Source organism: Castor canadensis, chromosome 13, assembly GCF_047511655.1.
Source record: "Castor canadensis chromosome 13, mCasCan1.hap1v2, whole genome shotgun sequence".
NCBI lineage: Eukaryota > Metazoa > Chordata > Mammalia > Rodentia > Castoridae > Castor > Castor canadensis.
The window spans coordinates 45,399,466-45,418,579 of NC_133398.1; the positions used below are offsets into that span (position 1 = coordinate 45,399,466).

General features: G+C 37.0%; 1 protein-coding gene and 1 pseudogene across 3 annotated transcripts in view; both read left to right on the plus strand.

Annotated features, from left to right (window-relative positions):
- Window positions 1-9,978, plus strand: part of Plaa (phospholipase A2 activating protein) — a 50,509-nt gene extending 40,531 nt beyond the window's left edge. For 2 of the 3 annotated variants that reach the window (XM_074051685.1, XM_020183049.2), the window contains 5 exons: window positions 550-618; window positions 3,288-3,356; window positions 6,637-6,738; window positions 8,336-8,500; window positions 9,211-9,978. In XM_074051685.1, coding sequence (XP_073907786.1) covers window positions 550-618; window positions 3,288-3,356; window positions 6,637-6,738; window positions 8,336-8,500; window positions 9,211-9,776 — 971 coding nt within the window. In that variant the 3' untranslated portion in view covers window positions 9,777-9,978. The remainder of the gene's footprint in view (window positions 1-549; window positions 619-3,287; window positions 3,357-6,636; window positions 6,739-8,335; window positions 8,501-9,210) is intronic. The other variant, XM_074051684.1, reaches the window with a different exon arrangement.
- Window positions 9,979-13,182: 3,204 nt separating this feature from the next.
- LOC109698696 (anamorsin-like) lies at window positions 13,183-19,114 on the plus strand (annotated as a pseudogene).

A 19,114-nucleotide genomic window follows, 5' to 3' on the forward strand; every position in this document is an offset into this window, starting at 1 on the left:
GATGACCTGATTATTTCCCTAGATGTATAAACAAAACATATTCTCAGACACCACACACTCGTAAACGTGTAAATGAACATCTGTTTCCTTCATAGTGCTCATTCCCTGTGCAATTCTTTTTTCTAGTAGGTTATAAGCTTCAGTGGATGCAAGCAATTTTGTTCCCTGCTGGATCCTCAGCACTGAGTATACTGTTTGACACATGAATTAATGAACCCAGGGCTTTTCCAAAAGATTAACATTTAATGCCTGTGGTTTTGATAGCAACAACAGCAGAAATTCTAGTGAGTTTGGATAGGAATGGATTATAGTTATTAGGTCAGAGATCACCTGGAGGTCTCTTTGTATTAGAATTCAACTATTTTAATATTTATATGCTGGGTTTAAGAAAAACCTTGGAGAATCACTGGAATTTTAGGTTTTTTTTCAGTTTAAGTTCACTCTGTTAGTTTTCTCCAAGTTTAGCTTCTTCTAATGTATGCATTGTGTTGTTTATGAAATTCAAAAAGTTTTGATATACTCAGCTTTTCCTTTGTTTTGCATGCAAAGGTGGCGGTCGTTACGTTCCTGGCTCTTCAGGATCTTCCAACACACTGCCCACAGCAGATCCTTTCACAGGTGGGATGCAGTTTTGATTAATAGAGCCTTCACTAAATTGGTAGCATTTTGCATTATGTTTTGGAGATATTATTCCATAATATAATTCCCTTATCTATATTTTCAATTTTGATGGACCTCCTTTTAACTTCTAATTTTTGCATTTTCCTAGAGTGTCTTTGTAGATTTCCCTCATGGTTTTTAAATAGCATGTTATTTCTCCCATGGCTCATTCCACCAAGAGAGCAGAGTAGTTAAAAAATAGAGGTTTTAGAGTCAGACAGTCCTAGATTCAAAACCTGGCTCTACCACTTACTTGCTATGAGAAATCAGCAAGTTATTTAACCTGTCTGAGCCTTTGTTTTTTATCTGTGAAATTAGATAATAGGGGAACCCTCCAACCAAGATACACCCTGAGTGCTATCATTGGCGAGATGCTACAAATCAGGAGCAGAGAAGGAGCCATGTGAGTTCCTGGTATTGGATGGAGCGGTGCAATCAAGAAGTCTGCCCAGGCATATTTTGACTTAGCATGGAAGGAGGCATTCCACACAGCTACCCAGGATTAGTCTTCCTAATCTAAGTTATTCATGGCCTTCTTGAAGTATCTTTTATCTCTTCAGAGTGAGTTTACTTCCTGAGGTATGCAAGCCTCAGCTCAACATTGCTGGAAGAAAAAAAAACCTGGCGGAGCTGAACTTTTAATTCAACTGAAGAAGGTTCTATTTTCAGAATGGCTTATGATATCTTTTATGATGCTGTTGGATCTTTAGGCAGAGTTCTTAGATGATACACCCAGTTGGGAAGAGATCTATAACTCTTATGGAATCTGCTAGCTTTGCAGACTTAGTACTGTGAGCTATAAAAATGACCACCCATGATCATCTCTCAGCCATAGATAGGGTCAACACACAAATGTAGGCCAGTCTTCTGGCAAATGAATTGCTCTCAGTGGTCATTTCTCCTGTGAATAAATTGGTGGTCCCAGCTGCAGATGATTGTATCCTTTGCATTGACAACCCATACACTGAGATAACCAACTATCAAGCTAAATACTATGACAGTGCAATGGCTGTTAAGGAAGTTTTTGATGACATAATGTGATTTCAGATGGTAATAAGGATCTGAAGAGCAGATAAAATGGTGGCCTTCTATTTTATCAGCAATTCAGGAACAGTGATACCTGAAACTTGCTCCAACAGAATTCCAGAATGTCATTGGTGGTTTTTTTTCTAAAATAAAGCACACTACCAAATTTGAATCAATACCAACAAAATCAGGAGAGCTCTTGGGGCCCTGATAACCAGAGTATGTCTTGCGGTGTACAATGTCAGTAACTCAGAAGATCCATTGATTATGTAGCTAGGCAAGATTGCATAGTAAATGTCTGAGAGAATCATGGTGTCATTAGGATCACTGAACTTGGATACAAAATAGATAACAAAACAGGTGTGGTGGTATGCACTTGTAATCCCAGCACTCAGGGGTCAGAGGCAGGAGAATGGAGAGTTTGAGGCCAGCCTGGACTGAATAGTGGTACCTTGTCTTAAAAATCAAAACAAAAATAGATTGTAGCATCTACTGTATTGATATATGCAAATTAAATGACATAATACATGTACAGTGTTTAGCAAAGTACCTGGAGTACATTTAAGCCATCAAGATGTATTTGTTATTATTACTGTTATTGTTGATGTTATTCCCCAAACTTTACCAATAGCGCTGGGGCCAAAGGATTTCCTCATCTAGCATACAACTTAGGTCAATATTAATTCTTTTTCTTTTTTCTTATTAATTTATGCAGTACTCAAAGTTCTAAATATCCATTAGAATGATCTGCGAAGCTCATTTGAACTATTGGTACCCCAGAGATTCTGATTTACTAGATTAGTGGGGAGGTTAACGATGCTTATGTTCCCTCACCCAAGGATTCTGATTAAATGGTCTTCGGGGCGTTTTACTTTTAAGAAGTTTTCTGTTTGCTTCTAAAGTGGAGGCAATTTAGAGAATGACTAGGTTATGGGTAAAGTCTGTGAACCTACATATTATAGGTGATTCACTCAGATGATCAGAAAAGTATACAACTGTACTGTCTCTTAATAGCTTAATGCTGTGGGCAAGTGATTCAGCCTTCTAAAATACTGTGAATTATAATGGTATTTAACACTTCAATGAGCACATAAGATGCTTATGAGCATGCTGGCTAGTGTATAACTAAAGCTCAACAAATCTACTTATTCTGTAGTTTGCATTATTTTAAGTTAATCTTAAATCTTCTTTTGGTTTTGTTTTTTAGTTTATTTGCCTTTTCTCTGTGTGTTGCACCAGTTGGACTAACCAGACCATATGTATAAACTTCTAGAGGCTAGAATAATAACGCATCTTCCTCCTTTCCTCAAAAGCTGAGCCCAGCGAATGTTTTTGTAATTCACTAAACTTCTATAATTATAATGTCTGAGCCATTTAATGCCATATTTTGTCACTTCAGAATTATTTAGAACATTTATTGGACACTCACATATGGAATGCACTGTTCTAAACATTTCTCTGTATTAAATTTGCAGAATATTTATTATGTATATAAAGATGCCATTCCAAGTGTGACTGATAGTGAAATGTTATGTAAAGAAGGAATACTTTGAACTTTGTAATCTGTAGTTACCTTTGCTTACAGTGTTATTGCATTATAGGTGCTGGTCGTTATGTGCCAGGTTCTACAAGTATGGGCACGGCCATGGCTGGAGTTGATCCATTTACAGGTACCTACTTTTAATTTCTTTTTCTTTCTTTTAGATTTTGAGAATTCATTGAAATTGCTTGAGGTGTAGCTCAGTGGTAGCATTCTTACCTTGTATGTTTGAGGCCCTGCATTTGATCCCTAGCATTGCAAAAAAAAAAAAAAAATTTATATATATATAGAAATTTTTAGATTTCAAAAACAGTAAGAAAATCTGTGTCATTTTCTTACTTGAGGACTTCTGTTATAGATCATTTTCGTGGTTTAGTTTTTAGAATTTTCTCAAAATTGTCTCATTACTGCACATTAGAATCATTTGGAAAACTTAAAAATGTAAGCTTGATTCTCACTCCTATAGCTGCTCACTGGTCTAATATTGATGTAGGTGGGTCTTGGCAAGGGCAGTTTTATAAACTTTGCAGGATTGAAAAAACTTATTCTTCACTGCCCTTAGAAAAATCAGTGTTCATTCCAATCCTTCCTCCTTCATTCATGCTAGTTGCTGGATTAACCAATATTTTCTTTAAGAAGACTCAAAAGAATTTGCTTTTATTATTTAGGTCTGAAATATCTGGCTTTCTTTTGAGCAATTATTTTTTTTTTATCTTTAATATGTAACCTGGAGTCTGATACATCTTACCTGTCCATGACTATAAACAGGCATGATTTCCTCCATTTATGCTGCCAGTAAAATGCAAAGCTAAATTTGTGGGTCAACACTTTTAATTTGACATATCTCTTGACATATTTTTCCCTACTTAATTTTTGTTTTATGCTTTATTAGATAAATATATGTCAGTATATATTTATATCAGATAAATGTCAAATACATATTTAGATATATATGAGAATTTGAATGACATTTTATTGAGAATCATAAGTAAATGCTCATAAACTCACCACTTAACTAACTTGGCATGTGTTTTCATAAGCTGTTTTTTAATTGCAAAAGTAACATTGTTTGGCAATATATATACATACATATGTAACACACACACATGCTCATGTTTGTAAAACAGGAACTTGTATAAGTCTGTTTTGCTCTGGTTATTTTGGAGATGGGGGTCTCACAAATTATTTGCCCTGGCTGGCCTTGTACCTTGATCTTCTCGATCTCAGCCTACCAAGTAGCTAGGATTTTTAGGCGTGAACCATGGTGTCTGGCTGTGTTCAGCAGTGGTAAGCATAAGATAGTAGTTACGATTATGGACTGGGTAGTGAAAAAATGCTTTGAGTCAAATCTCAGTTTCACAACTTTTTTTTTTTTTTTAATTATTCATATGTGCATACAAGGCTTGGGTCATTTCTCCCCCCTGCTCCCATCACTACTTTTTTTATCTGTTTATCTTGAACAAGTTATTTGATGTGTCTGGCTCTGTTTTTCTCACTTGAAAAGTTGAGATAATCTCTCCCTCCCAGAGATGTAAAAGCCTAAAATTATAAAATTCATGTAAATTGCTTTGTAGAGAATAATTGTTTAGTGATTGTTTACTGCACTTATTTAACAAAAGAGGCTAAAGTTAACAGTGCTCTTTCCCATTTTTCTATCAGTTTTTTGGGCTTTTTTGTTTGTTTGTTTTGTTTTTTATGGTGTTGGGGATCAAACCCAGGGCCTTACACATGGTAGGCAGATACTTTACTTTCCCAGCCCTGGGTTTCTTGAAAGGGTCACTATGCAGTTCAGGATGTCCTTAAACTTGCAATTCTCCTTCCTTGACTTCCTAATGGCTGGGATTACAGCATGATTCAGAAGTTAGTTTTAACAATTTCTTATCTGTACTGGACCTTTGTATACCATGGTCCAAGTTGTCATTCCCTCTCACCTAGACTAATGAAATAACAGCATCCAATCTGGTCTCTCCATGGTCCATACTGCAGGCAGTGACCTTTTTTGTAGTTTACTCTGTTTATACCTTTGTTTTAAAAACCCTCAAATGGCTTTTCTGGCATTCTTATTTTTTTTTTTTATTCATTCCAGCATGTGTCAAGCTTGCCATGCTATTTTCTACCTCAAGAGATCTGAACACACGATTCTGTTTTATGATCCTTATGTTATTTAGACCACGAGTTATTGGTTGTTCACTCCCCCTTTTTTCCTTTTTAATTTTTAAATAAAGTACTTATTAAAACTTTATTGAAGGCTGTGCATAATAGTGCACACCCATAATCCCAGTTACTTGGGAGGCAGAGATAGGAGGATCAAAGCTCAAAGCAAATCCTGGCAAAAAGTTAAGGAGACCCTATCTCAAAAAGCATGCTGGGTGTGGTGCTACACACCTGTAATTCTACTACTCGAAAGATGGTGGTAGGAGGCTTAGTCTGAACGGCCTAGGCAAAAGTAAAACCTTATCTCAAGAACAAACTAAAAAATGACCCAAACAATATATGCACATATGAATAAAAAATAAATAAATAAATAAACAAACTAAAGCTGGGAAAGAGGTTCAAGTTGTAGAGCACCAGTCTAGAAAGTTCTAGGCCCTGAGTACAAGCCCCAGTACTGCCAAAAAACAAACAAAAACAAAACTACAAGCTAAATAAAAAATGGTTGGAGGGTGTGGCTCCAGTAGTAGAAAGACACTAAGTTCAAATCCCATTACTGCCCCCTCACCAAAAACAAACAAACAAAAAGTATTGAACAGTAAAACTTTCCTGAGCATCCACATTTGTCCTTTGCCAAATCACCCATTTTGTCATAAGTTCTCATGGCATCCTGTACTTTGTCTTCAGAGGTCTTTTCATTGTGCTTAATTGTTTGACTATTTGATTAATGTTTTCATTGTCCTTACCACAGACTAGACTAACAATCAGGAGTGTAGGCAATGTCTGTAGCTAATCTTTGATCATGTGAGTAAATAATTTATGCTTTATAAAGTTAGAATTAATTTTGTACACTTACTACTTGCTTCATCTTTATATTAGAATAAAAATGGAGCACAAGTAAGATTTAAAATGTAAGTAAGGCAATTGGGGTTTAACTTATACTTTAGTTGAAGTCATTCATTCCACTAACTGTTTCTGAATTCTCATCTTATGTCAGTTTGTTTATCATCAGATAGAGTTTTGTTAAGTTGGGATTTATGAAGATGACAAGGATAAATGACAGTGCCTGCTAATGTTGTATCAATAAGTACATAAACAGTCTACAGTATTTGATAGATGAATTATTTCTCTTTTTTGAAGTTGCTTGTTTTCATTGCATGTACCCAGTAGTTACACGTTAATAATTGTGAAAATGAAGTCATACAATTAGAAAAATCTCATTTATGATCATGCTGAATGATTTTCGATTCTGTAAATAGGGAATAGTGCCTACCGATCAGCTGCATCTAAAACAGTGAATATATATTTCCCTAAAAAAGAAGCTGTCACTTTTGACCAAGCAAACCCTACACAGATATTAGGTAAGTTGATTTAAATTAATTTTCTCGCATGCCACAGACAGTTGAGACACCATCAAGGCTGCTTCTCCACTGTTGCTCATCCCCTGGTCTGGAGATGCTGTTTAGAGGACCTGGAGCAGAACTTTGAGTGGCATTGTTTATTCCTCACAAAGTCAATTCTTGATTATCTGCAGGTGCGTGGTGAGCCCTGCTGTTTGCATAGGAAATCTTATAAGGCTTTTAAAATGATTAAGCAAAGTAGACCTTATAGGTATTTGAGCATGGTAGTACAAGTCTGTAATCCCAGCACCTGGGAGGTTGAGGCAGAGTTTTCCAAGTTTGAGGGCCACCTGAGCTATGTAGTATGTTTGAGGCCAGCCTGGTCTACATGTCTCAAAAAAATAGTAAAAAAGGAGAGGAAGGGAGCAGGGAGAGTGGTAAGAAAGGAGGGAAAGAAGGAAGGAAGGAATGCTGGGTCTTTTGATGAAGAGAACCATCATCTCTATTTGCCACAAAGATGGTGAGAATTAAGATAACATTCATGCCTAAATATAAGTCAGGGTATTTTGAGAGGTCATTATCATCCTTCATAATATCTTTATAAAAAGCATTCATAGCACTGGTGGCTCATGCCTGTAATCCTGGCTACTTGGGAGGCTGAGATCAGGAGGATCTTGGTTCAAGGCCAGCCTAAGCAAATAGTTCCCAAGACTCCATCCCCAAAATAACCACAGCAAAATGGACTGGAGTGTGGCTCAAGCAGTAGAGAACCTCTTTGCAAGTGCAGAGCCCGGAGTTCTAACCCCAGGCTCACCCCAAAACAAAAAAATCTTTCATATGTATCTTCATTTATTTTAAATTAAAAAGGCATTTTAAAACTATTATATAAATCTAAGCGATTTGTTGCTTTTTACATTCCTTAAATAAGTAGTTTTCAATAGTTCTGTGATACTTGAAATTTCTGATGCTGAAGAGTAGTGAAACAGGTCCATGTTTCCATTTAGATTTTATAAAAATTTGTAAATTTGGATGATTTATCTTCATTAATCTTTGTGAGTGGAATTTGAGTTTTCTTGAATTAAAGAATTTTGAAGAAATGATAGAAATGGTGAACATGGGAAGGAAAGGTGCTATTTCTTTCTGCTAAATAATTTTTTAATGTGTTGTCAAATATGCAGCTGGAACTTTATTTTCATTAGGCATTTTACTCAGCTATTCCATTGGCAACTGTAAAAAGTTGTTACAAATTTTCTGTTAGGAACGTAGGGTCAACCCACGCCTGGTCATACACAATGTGCTATTGCTTTGCAAACTATTTAGAATGGTTACAAATCTGATGTACTTTCAAACTTTATTAAAAATAGAAACCTTCAGAAAGTCTTAGAAAATAACAGGTGAAATAAAAATGATCACAGTAATCTTTCTTTTGCCATACAAATGCTCAGCTGAAAAAACACAACCCTTTTTATTTTAAGGTCTTTAATAATTACCAAGAAAAGTCATACAGTTGTACAATAGAATATTCTTCCAGCAGAATATTCTCACTGAAAGTTTTGGCTTTGATATAACCTGACTAACCACAGTTAGAGAATTTTGAAAGTTTGGCTTTGGGTTCTAGGAAAACTGAAGGAACTCAATGGAACTGCACCTGAAGAGAAGAAGTTAACTGAAGATGACTTGGTACTTCTTGAAAAGATACTGTCCCTAATATGTAATAGTTCTTCAGAAAAACCCACAGCCCAGCAACTGCAGATTTTGTGGAAAGCTATCCACTGGCCTGAAGGTAAATAAGCAAGCACCATTTAAAATGTAACTCGAAAGCATTCATTTCTAACAATATTACTGTTGTTTCTAGATTAAATGAAAGTTAACTTAGACAGTTCTAATTCAAATTGTGAAAAACTTAACAAAAAGAATTCACTACATCACTATAATTTATAATGTTGTTTTGGTCACATGCCTTAAGAGAATCTGAAATTATAAGTTGATAGTCCTCATCAGAAATGTTTGAACCACAATTCTTTAGATTTTGGAGTTTTTCATTTTGAAACATTGACATTAACTTTACTAGTTGAGCATCCTTAATTTAGAAATCTAAAATCAGAAATGCTTTTTGGTACCTGGTGCTAAGAGATTGCAGATTTTGGAGTACTTTGCCTGTTCACCTCTTTGGTCTTCTTACAAAATTTTTTAAAGCAAAGTTCCTACTGCATTCATTCATTAGGCTATTTGATAATCTGAAAATATTACTTTATTCTTAAAGCATATATGATCTTTTAGCAATAAATACTGTCAATACAAATGTAAAAAACCAATTAACATGATTTTCAGAAATATATGCATTTTGTAAAGCAAGCACATGATTTTTCACATTTTCTAAAATGGTCACATGTTAATTTCATAGTAGGAAAGTAAACTCCTTAAAAATTGAGTAACAGTCATAGGGAACTTTCTATATTTTTGTGAACATTAATGAATTTTTCTTTCTAATAGATATTGTCTTTCCTGCACTTGACGTTCTCCGGCTGTCAATTAAACATCCCAATGTGAATGAGAACTTCTGCAATGAAAAGGAAGGGGCTCAGTTCAGCAGTCATCTTATGAATCTTCTGAACCCTAAAGGAAAGCCAGCAAACCAGCTGCTTGCTCTCAGGACTTTTTGTAATTGCTTTGTTGGCCAGGCAGGACAAAAACTCATGATGTCTCAGAGAGAATCACTGATGTCCCATGCAATAGAACTGAAATCAGGGAGCAATAAGAACATTCATGTTGCTCTGGCTACCTTGACCTTGAACTATTCTGTTTGTTTCCATAAAGACCATAACATTGAAGGGAAAGCTCAATGCTTGTCAGTAATTAGTACAATTTTGGAAGTTGTACAAGACCTAGAAGCCGTTTTTAGACTTCTTGTGGCTCTTGGGACACTTATCAGTGATGATTCAAATGCTGTACAATTAGCTAAGTCTTTAGGTGTTGATTCTCAAATAAAAAAGTATGCCTCAGTATCAGAGCCAGCTAAAGTAAGTGAATGTTGCAGACTAATCCTAAATTTGCTGTAGCAATGGGGAAGGCCAAGGGTGGGGGTGAGATTTTAAATTGATTAGTGTTGTTGGGTTTTTTTTTGTTTTTTTCCCTCACATTTTACCTGACTGATTGCAGATGATTAAGAAGAATAATACTGTGGATTAAGTAAAATTTCAGATCTTGTAAAGTGATGGGGAGGGGAAACAAAGGAGAAATAAAATTTTTGCACTGATGAAATGCGAGATTTTCCTGTGTAATGTGGGTAGGTTTTCAAGAGTATAGAAGTAAATTAAGAAAGAATTAATCAATAATTCAACTATAATGCCATTTTCTGCCTCGTCGTATTCATTCAGGAGAACATAAGGGCTTTTATTTATAAAACATGCTTTTACCGTTTTTATACAACAAACTGTTAATGTTGTCACTTATCTCCTATTTAACTTTACTATCACTGTTGGATTCTTTCAGCAGTATTGATATATTTCAAGGTCTTATTTAAGGATTTACTTTAAAAACTTTTATAAATTATTATAAATTATTTATTGAAGAGACATAATAATATTTTGATTTAAGTCATTTGTAAAGAGAAAGTGTTTGATGGGTCATTTTTATCTGTTTGTTTATTTTGGTGGGACTGGGGTTTTGGGCTTGTAAGAAAGCCTGAAATGAGCCATACCTCCTGTCCATTTTTACTCTAGTTATTTTTTGGAGATGGGGGTCTCTTGCACAATAGTTGCTCTACTGGCCTTGAGCCTCAGTCCTCTCGAACTCAACCTCCCAAGTATCTAGGATTACAGCCACCGGTGCCTTGTATGATGGGCCGTTTTTAGATAAAGAAAAAAAATAGTGAAATAGTTAGATCACGTGTCAATTCAGATAGGTTTGGCTTCAAGTCAGTTACAGGTTCTAGTTTCTTTACCCCTTTACTATATGAGGTAACTTCATTTGTCATTATGGCTTTGATATTTAGCTGTTTATTTTGGGTCATTTTCATTACAACTAAGATCTATTTTCTTTTGCCCTTCACTATTTGAGTTAACTTAATTTTTCATTTCAGTTTTGATATTTGGCTTGAGTCATATTTCTTTAATTCAAAGAGAATTTTGGAATGCTAAATGTAATTAGGCAATTGTGCAAGCAAGCATACATCAAACTTTGTTATTTGACAAGAGCCTGTCATATGAAATTAGTGATTTTAAGCATCCAATATTGTTCAGGCAGTATACTATAATCCTCGAACCTACTTTAAATGAAAGATAGTATTACCTCTGGTTTCAAAAATAAACAATAGAATTAATCATGATAGTTAAAAAAGTGAAGTCATGAGTACTTGTAGACTACTCAAAGTACTTGCCATGTTGTAAGGAGGGCACAGGTATTTCTGAACATCTTAGCAACTACCACAAAGAAGGAGTCATTTATTAATCACATAATTTATTGTGTCTAAGGTAACTCAATTTCTTAAGAGAAGTGTTACTTCTTTTTTCTTTTTTTTCCCTAGTGCTGGACATGAAACTCAGGGTCTCACACATGGTAGGCAAGTGCTCTAATGACTGAGTTACATCCTCAGCCCTGGTATCTCTGTTTTCACAAAGAGCACTTTCCCTACTACAGTGAACAACATTCTGACCATTTACAGTGTAAAGAATCATGGGATTCCTGGCTTGATTCCAAATTGCAGTCTAAAAGGACAGTTTTTTCTCAGTAAGGGAAGAAAAAGTTCTGATTGTCTAGATTAATCCAAGGTAAAACTTGTAGAATATCAAAAGTTAATGAGTAAAATGTAAATATAGGGGATGTGTACCTTACTGAGTATTAAGTTGCAACTTCTTGGTGTATACCTGTATTTTAAGTACTGTTTGCTTGTTCAGTTAGGTACCTGTGCTTTTACATTTTATTGAGATTGGATTTAGATTGGTACATCAGACTTAAATGGCAAAACTTGAGGTTAACCCAAATCAGCTTGATTCCATTATAGTACACTGCTTTCTTGTCCAGTCTAGCATGTAATTGTGAGTACAAACAATTTATCTGCAATATTTTGAAAATTGTTTGAATAATGATTGGATGTAGTCCAAAATGTAAGGAGTGACAAATTGTAAACACTGATTCCCATCACTGTGTCTTTTTATAACAACTTTTATTATGTCATTTCATGTTTACACAGCTTAGTACAAGGAAAGATAATCTCAGTTGAAGGACATGATAGTGATTTAAAGATTTTTTTTTCTTTAGTTAAACTTTTCTTTGATTCTCTTAATCCTGTTTTTCCAAAAGAAAAATACTCATTGAGTGAAACACATGCACCCCCCCTAAGTAAAAATTGCCTGAAATTCAACAAACTAAAAGAACCATTCTTCATACCTTAAATCATATTAACATGTATGTAAACGTTTTATTTTTTAAAAAAAGACTGTGATACACTGTTCAATAATCTGATTTTAAAACTCTCTATATAGGACACATATATCTACCTTAATAAATACAATATTTCATTATATAAATATACCCATGTTTTATTATTGGGTACTTTTCCAATTGGCTACCAAGCAGTGCTATGGCAAATCTCACAAGAGTCTTACTAGTTCTTTGGAATACATTTTATGCATGGAACTGATGGATCAAGTTAATGGACATTAGACTGATAGACATGGCCAAATCACCTCTACAAGTCTGGTATGAGTCTTGGAATTAGTGTAATTAACATTGCATTTGAAATCTCATTGCCTGCAAATGAGCTAAATTGGCATCTCAACTTCATAACTTAGCTTCATTTTTAGATGAGTATGTTACTATTGTGATTTTCTTATAATTGAGTTTGACGTAATAGCAATAGATGACTAAATAGCAATGTGATTAAGTTTTTTATCCACCTCATAATCTTCATAAGTGGTGGAAGAAAAAGCTAAATATAGATTCTGGGGACAAGAGCAGGAGGTTCCATAGTAATTAACACTTCTTCTTGTGGTTATTTTGTGAGGAAATGATAAAATGAGTAGAGGACCATTTGCGAGGTATTGTCCTTCTTATAAGTTCTGAGAGTAATTTCTAATTATTCTAATTTCTGATGCATTTTTCTGTAGAAAATTATATGCAGTATAGTTGTGATTATAAATACAGTTTTGAAGGCTTTTTCATTTAACTTCATTTTTCCATGAGTTTTCCTTTAATGTTTATGCATAAAGAAAATGTGAAAGAGAAGTACAGTGAACATTCAAGGACTTGCCAACTACAGGTACTCCTTGACTTATGATGGGTGTTATGTCCCAATAAACTTACCACAATTTGAAAATGCAATGTAATATACCAAACCTACTGACCATAATAGCTTAGCAACACAGTACACCATAGAGTATTAGTTGTTCATTGTCATTATTTAATGACTGACTGAGAGCTGTGGTGCATTGCCATTGCCTAGTATCATGAATAGCTTTTTACCAGATGTCCCTAGACTGGTGTAGTTCAAAATTTGAGGTAGGGTTTCTAAGGAATGTGTATGGCTTTCATACCATTATAAAGTCAAAAAATTGTAGTCAAACTATTGTTAAACCAGAGACTATAGGTTTGTACCATTTTAATATCACCATATTTTTCTCTTTATACTTTTGACATTACTTAAAAAACATGTTGCAGATTTCAAATCAACTAAACCTTTTAGTATGCATCTTCTAAGAATAAGGGCATTTTAAAGAATATTCTTTATAACTGCAATAAGATTATCACACTTAAGGAAACAGGTAATTTCATAATGTCAGATATCTAGTTCATATTTCAACTGTCCTTAATTTTCCTAAGAATGTCTTTTGCTGTAAATGGTCCTATCTAAATCTAATTAGGGTTTATTTCTCAATTTAATTATTTGGTTTTATATCTCTTAGATCTCTTACTTGAAGAGTCACTTACCATTGACTTTTTGAAGACTCTACTCTAGAATGTGAAGTATGCCCAGTTTTGTATTTGTAAAATGTTCCTGTAAACCTTCTGTATTATGCATTATTGCTGTATAAACTACCTCAAAACTTAATGGTTTAAAACAACACACGCTTGGCAATAGAACATTTGCTAACATGAGCTACAAAACAAACCACCCACCTACAGACCTTTATTATCTACCATATTCTGTGGGTCATGAATCCCACATAGCCACTAGCTGTTTCACATGAGGCTGTAGTCAAGATACCAGCTATGCTGGGTGCTGGTGGCTTGCACCTAGCTACTCAGGAGGATCATGATTCAAAGCCAGCCTGGGCAAATAGTTGGTGAGACCCTATTTCAGAAAAACCCATCACAAAAAGGGGGTGATGGAGTGGCTCAAGGTGGAGGCCCTGTGTTCAAGCCCCAGTACTGCCAAAAAAATAATAATACCAGCCAAGGCTGGGATTTCATCTAAAGGCTTGTCTGGGAACATAATCATTTTCAAGCTTCCATGGTCATTCAGTTCTTTTGGGGTTGGACAGAGGACGTCAGTTCCTAGCTAGCTGTTTGCCAGAGACTATCCTCATTTTTGCTTGTTTTGTTTGGTTTGGTTGCCAACATGACAATTTCCTTCTTCAAAGCCAGCAAAGGAGAGAGCCTGCTAGCAGGACCAATGTTGGAATCTTTTAAAATCTAATCACAGAAGTGACATCTCAACAGAATGGTTGGAAGCAGGTTACTCAAAGACAATGGATTAGTCAAGGCACTGGTCATCTTAGAGACTGTACATGACAGTTTCTATTTCCTATAAGCTGAAAGCTAGATCCAGTGGTTTGGTTAGATTGAGATCAAGCCTCAAGCCTTTTTGTCACGAAGACTTTAGATGATGTATATTTGCTCCTTTAATTTGCTTGCATCACATCTGAGCCTCCTTGAGGAGTAAACTATTATTGGTGGATAATGCAAACTTTAAAGACGACACCAGGGCCTTCCTGTAAAATAGACAATCTGATATGCCTTGTAGGACTGAAATGAGGTGGTGAGGCTTTAAACTTGCCTCCAAAGTGCAGCAGTCTCACAGGGATCCCCATGAAAGAACATTTTAGAAGCTTTGTTCAGCTGGTTACCTGGCACCTCTAGCATCCCACTTACCACAAAGTAAATGATTGCTGAGACATGTAAAAGTGCCAAAATTGACTCAAAAGGGGACGCCTTGAGTTAAGGTCAAAAGCAGCATACTTGACTCACATATCCCCTCTCCCTTTCTTGTTCACAATTAAAAGATTAAAGTAGGAGAAGTCAGCAGCAGTGGAGAAGACTGGAGGTAACCTAGGTGACAGGTCCTTCAGCCCTGCAGGATGGCAGACTGGAATCTCAACTGGCCAGCTTGTGGCAGTTGTCTTGAATCAGTTATCCCCAGTGGAGGTTCTGGAAGATCTGGTGGATACACTTTCAAGTGCTAACTGGCAGTGGGGGCCAAGTGTCTGGAAAATACCAACCAGCTACTGTACTCTGCCCATAATGAATCCAGCTTTGATACTTATTTTGTCAGAAGTCCCAGGAAGCACCAGTATGCCTAGCGCTGCGGTTCTGACTGAGGTGGCTTGGATCCTTTGGCCTAGAGGATGTCTTTCTCTGAAAGAACCAACACAGACAGATACGGTTAGCAATAGTAAAGTGAAGACAGCATCTAACCTGTGTTCAGCCCCGACTCTAGCCTTGTGGAAGTAAAAGAGCTGTAGCAGAAGACCTTAAGCCCTGAGGCGATGCAGTCAGTGTACTAGCACCTAGGTTTCAGCAGTGATAGCCTGCTCTGTGTTCAGATCACAGGCAAAAAACCCAGCTTCGAAGTGGGTTCTAGTCAGCTTAAGCTTTTCATCACCAAGAAGTCTTCTCCAGTGAAATCTATGGACTCAGCTGCCACCATGCTCTGGACCCTCTCAGCCAATGGCATGGAGGATGACAGCTTGAATCTCATTGACTCAGATATGCTGCTTGGATCCAGAAGATGTGAAAAAGCCTGATTCTGCATCTCTGTGGAGAGGGGGAAAAGAGGGAAGCCTGTAAGAACTGCACCTGTGGCGTCACAGAATTGCTGGAAAAGAAGTCAAAGGGTCAGAGCTCCCAGGTAAGAACCGCACCTGTGGCCTTGCAGAAGAGCTGGAAAGGGAGAAGATAAAGGGCCAGAATTCCCAGCCCACATTGGCCTATGAGGACTGCTACCTGGGTGATGCCTTCCGCTGTGCCAACTGCTCCTACCTCAGGATACCAACTCTCAAACCTGGAGAATAGGTGCTCCTTATCAACAGCAACCTTCACTGATGCCTGGGGAGGGCCCCATGGACATAGCTCCTCCTCTGCCAATTCCTATCCCTCACATTCCATTTAACACTGTGGCTCCTTCACTGCCTGGGTTCCTCCGGCTGTGGAATCATTTGTGGGGAGGCGCTGCAGTGGTATATAGTGCTGCCGCTATGTGTCAGCAGACAGTCCCAACAGCAGGAAACTGTTTCCTCACCTCGTGTTTCGATAGAAGGAGGGCTGTGCCCTGAACAAGCCCCTCAGGTGATGTTCAGATGCTGACCAAGTATTGCTGTGACAAGCTCCAGACACTCCTCTGGCCTGAGGTCAGTGATGCTGCCACCAGCCAGGCTTCCCAGGCTCACTCATTGGTTCACTCACTGCAGTACTTGGTCTGCTGAGTTAGCCATGGACTCAGCACCAAAGGAATCACTCCCTGGTTTCTGTGGTCCACCCTTGACCCTCTCCCCCACCCCACCCCATTTCACTGTAGTGTTGAATTTGTGCCCTGTCTTCATTTCTGTTGATCAAGAAGTATTAAATTTGAATTCTTCCCAAAAAAGAAAAAAAAAACTCAACTATGGGAACTAGCTCATCAAAGCCTGAGCTTTTTGTTGTTGTTTTAAAGAGCAACCCCCTTAGAGACTCTAGATGGATTTTTGTACAGTTTGGGGAACTTCATCTTGCTAAATGGGTCCACAAAACCTAGGATGAACCCAAATCATAATGGCGCAAATGGTGATATTTTGGAATTCCAAAACTGATGTATTTGTGCACTCAATTACAGTAATTTGGTTTTAGAAGCAAATACAGCTGGAGACATGATTAAAGTGGTAGTGTGCCTGCCTAGCAAGTGCCAGGTCTTGAGTTCAAACCCTAGTACTGCATGAATAAAAAAAACATACAGAATGAGAAAGTTATTTCAGTGATACTTGGAGGCATCCCAAAGAATTCTGGTAGACTAGTCCCTGTCCAGGCAATGAATAAGAAGTTGTCAAATTAATTTCACACACACAAAAAAAGCCAGTTAAATTTAGAAAGGTTTCAGAAGCTTCTCTCACCACTGCTTCTCTTATTCTCCTCCCAACTGCCCCTTAAGCATCCCTTTACCTCTCTTGTCAACTTCCATGTTGAAATCTAATCTTTCCCTCTCCACTTCCTCTGGAGGAATCTTCCTTCTTCTCTCCCTCCTCCTCCTCCTCTCTTTTTCCTCCTCCTCCCTCTTTCCTCTCCCCCTCCTCCTCCTCCTCTTCTTCTCCTCGGATTTGCTAGAGAATTTGACCTAAATATCCAAATTTATGATCTAGAGTTCAGAACAGAATAGAACTGCAGGATACTGCAGTAGACTGTTAGGTGCAGTAGCTAAAGGGTTGACTGTACAAGGAAAGCTGTATCAGCCACAGCTCAGCTTGTAGGCAATTGAAGAGATAGTCATGATAGTCATAGGCTCTCCACTATTTATGTCTTCATTCTATGGAAACTATCCTAAAATATCATCACCCAATATTACTATGTTGCCTCATATAAAGGCCTTCTTTTATCTTTACCACTGTCTCCTTCACTTTATCTTTAGTCACTGTTTTCTGCTGTAACCAGATCAATTCAACCAACTCTTCTACTATTGTCTGCTGATGAGCTGCCTCATGAGTGTGTTTCTTTGACTGACCAACTCCTCACACCCAGAAACATGTCTGGTTTATAGATGTATCATATTTTAAAAATATTTCTGGAAAAAGCAGTGCAGGATGCAGCTGTCTGTAATGGAAGACATAGAAAACAACTCTACCATATCTGGTAGATATAAAATCAACCCAGCAAACTGAACTGATTGCCTTAGGTAGGGCCTGCCAAATGGTAGAAGGTAAATTGGCTAATACTTTTCAGGCAGTAGGAATGCATTTGCAATAGCCCGTGATTTGGGAATGCTGTGGAAACAACTGGCTTCCTGACCTCTTCAGGACCACCTATTAAAGAGGCACAAGTGAGAACCTCTGAGAAGGAATTCTAGAACAGGGGAGAAGGAATGTTCTTTGTTCATTTGTTTGTTTTAGACAATCTCCCTCTACCACCCAGGCTGGCATCGAAGTTGAGAGCCTCTCACCTCAGCCTCCAGAGTGCTCCAGGGATTTCAGGCATTTGCCCTACATCTGGCTGGAGCTTTCTCTTGTGAAACTAGTTTATGGTATGGATGAAATGACAGACCAATTCTCCTCATAAGACTTTTAGTTACCCTTCTTACAACACATTCATGAATTAACTCATTAGTCTGCAAGGAAAAATATTACTGGAAAAAATCTCCTACAGTTACTCAAAAGGTAATACTTCCATTGTACTGTCTGTATTAAACAATCTTAGAAAGCCAGTTTATGAATCACAAGGACACTTCCCTTTGTCTCTGGGACTTTTCAAGTTATGGCTATTAGAATGTGTCCACTTACCACCACTGCAGGGATACTATATGTTTCAGCAATGATTTCATGTTTTCTTATTGGGTTGAAGTATTCTCAAGCTCCAAAATTATGACCTAAATGAGAAAATCCTACTGGAAAAGATGTTTGCTCCTGAGGAGTTCCTTTTGAACTCCACAGTTACCAGGGAACATGTTTCCCTGGCCAAATGTTTATCTATTTGTAGTTTGTGAGTGATTTTCTAACACATACATGGTACTTATCATTCTCAGTCTTATGGGTTGTAGAATGCACAAATGGAACAATAAAGGCCCAATTGACAGGATTTTAGGTTTCTCTGGCCAAAGGCTATTCTGCTGGTTTTATGCAAACTTTGCTCTATCCAATTTGGAAAATATCAACTTTCTCCCTTTGAAATAATAACAGGAGGAAACATATAAGCCAGTTTTCCTCAAAGGAGATGTTCTCCACGACTGTCCAATCTTAGTAAACTTCTTGTAAAAAATTCAGTTAATTAAGAATTCTTAACCATGAGCTCCTGGGAAGCAAAGATATTATTAAAGATCACAGTTTTCAACCTGGAGGTTTTGTTTACTGAAAGTGAAATAAAATAGAGGATTCTCCTACCTCATTATAAAGGTTAGACATTGTTAAACCAATCCTTGTGCATTCTCTTATTTTACAAAGGTACCTCCTCTGGAGTAGACTTGCACACTTACCAGAGACCTTCAACCAAAATTGACTCCCAA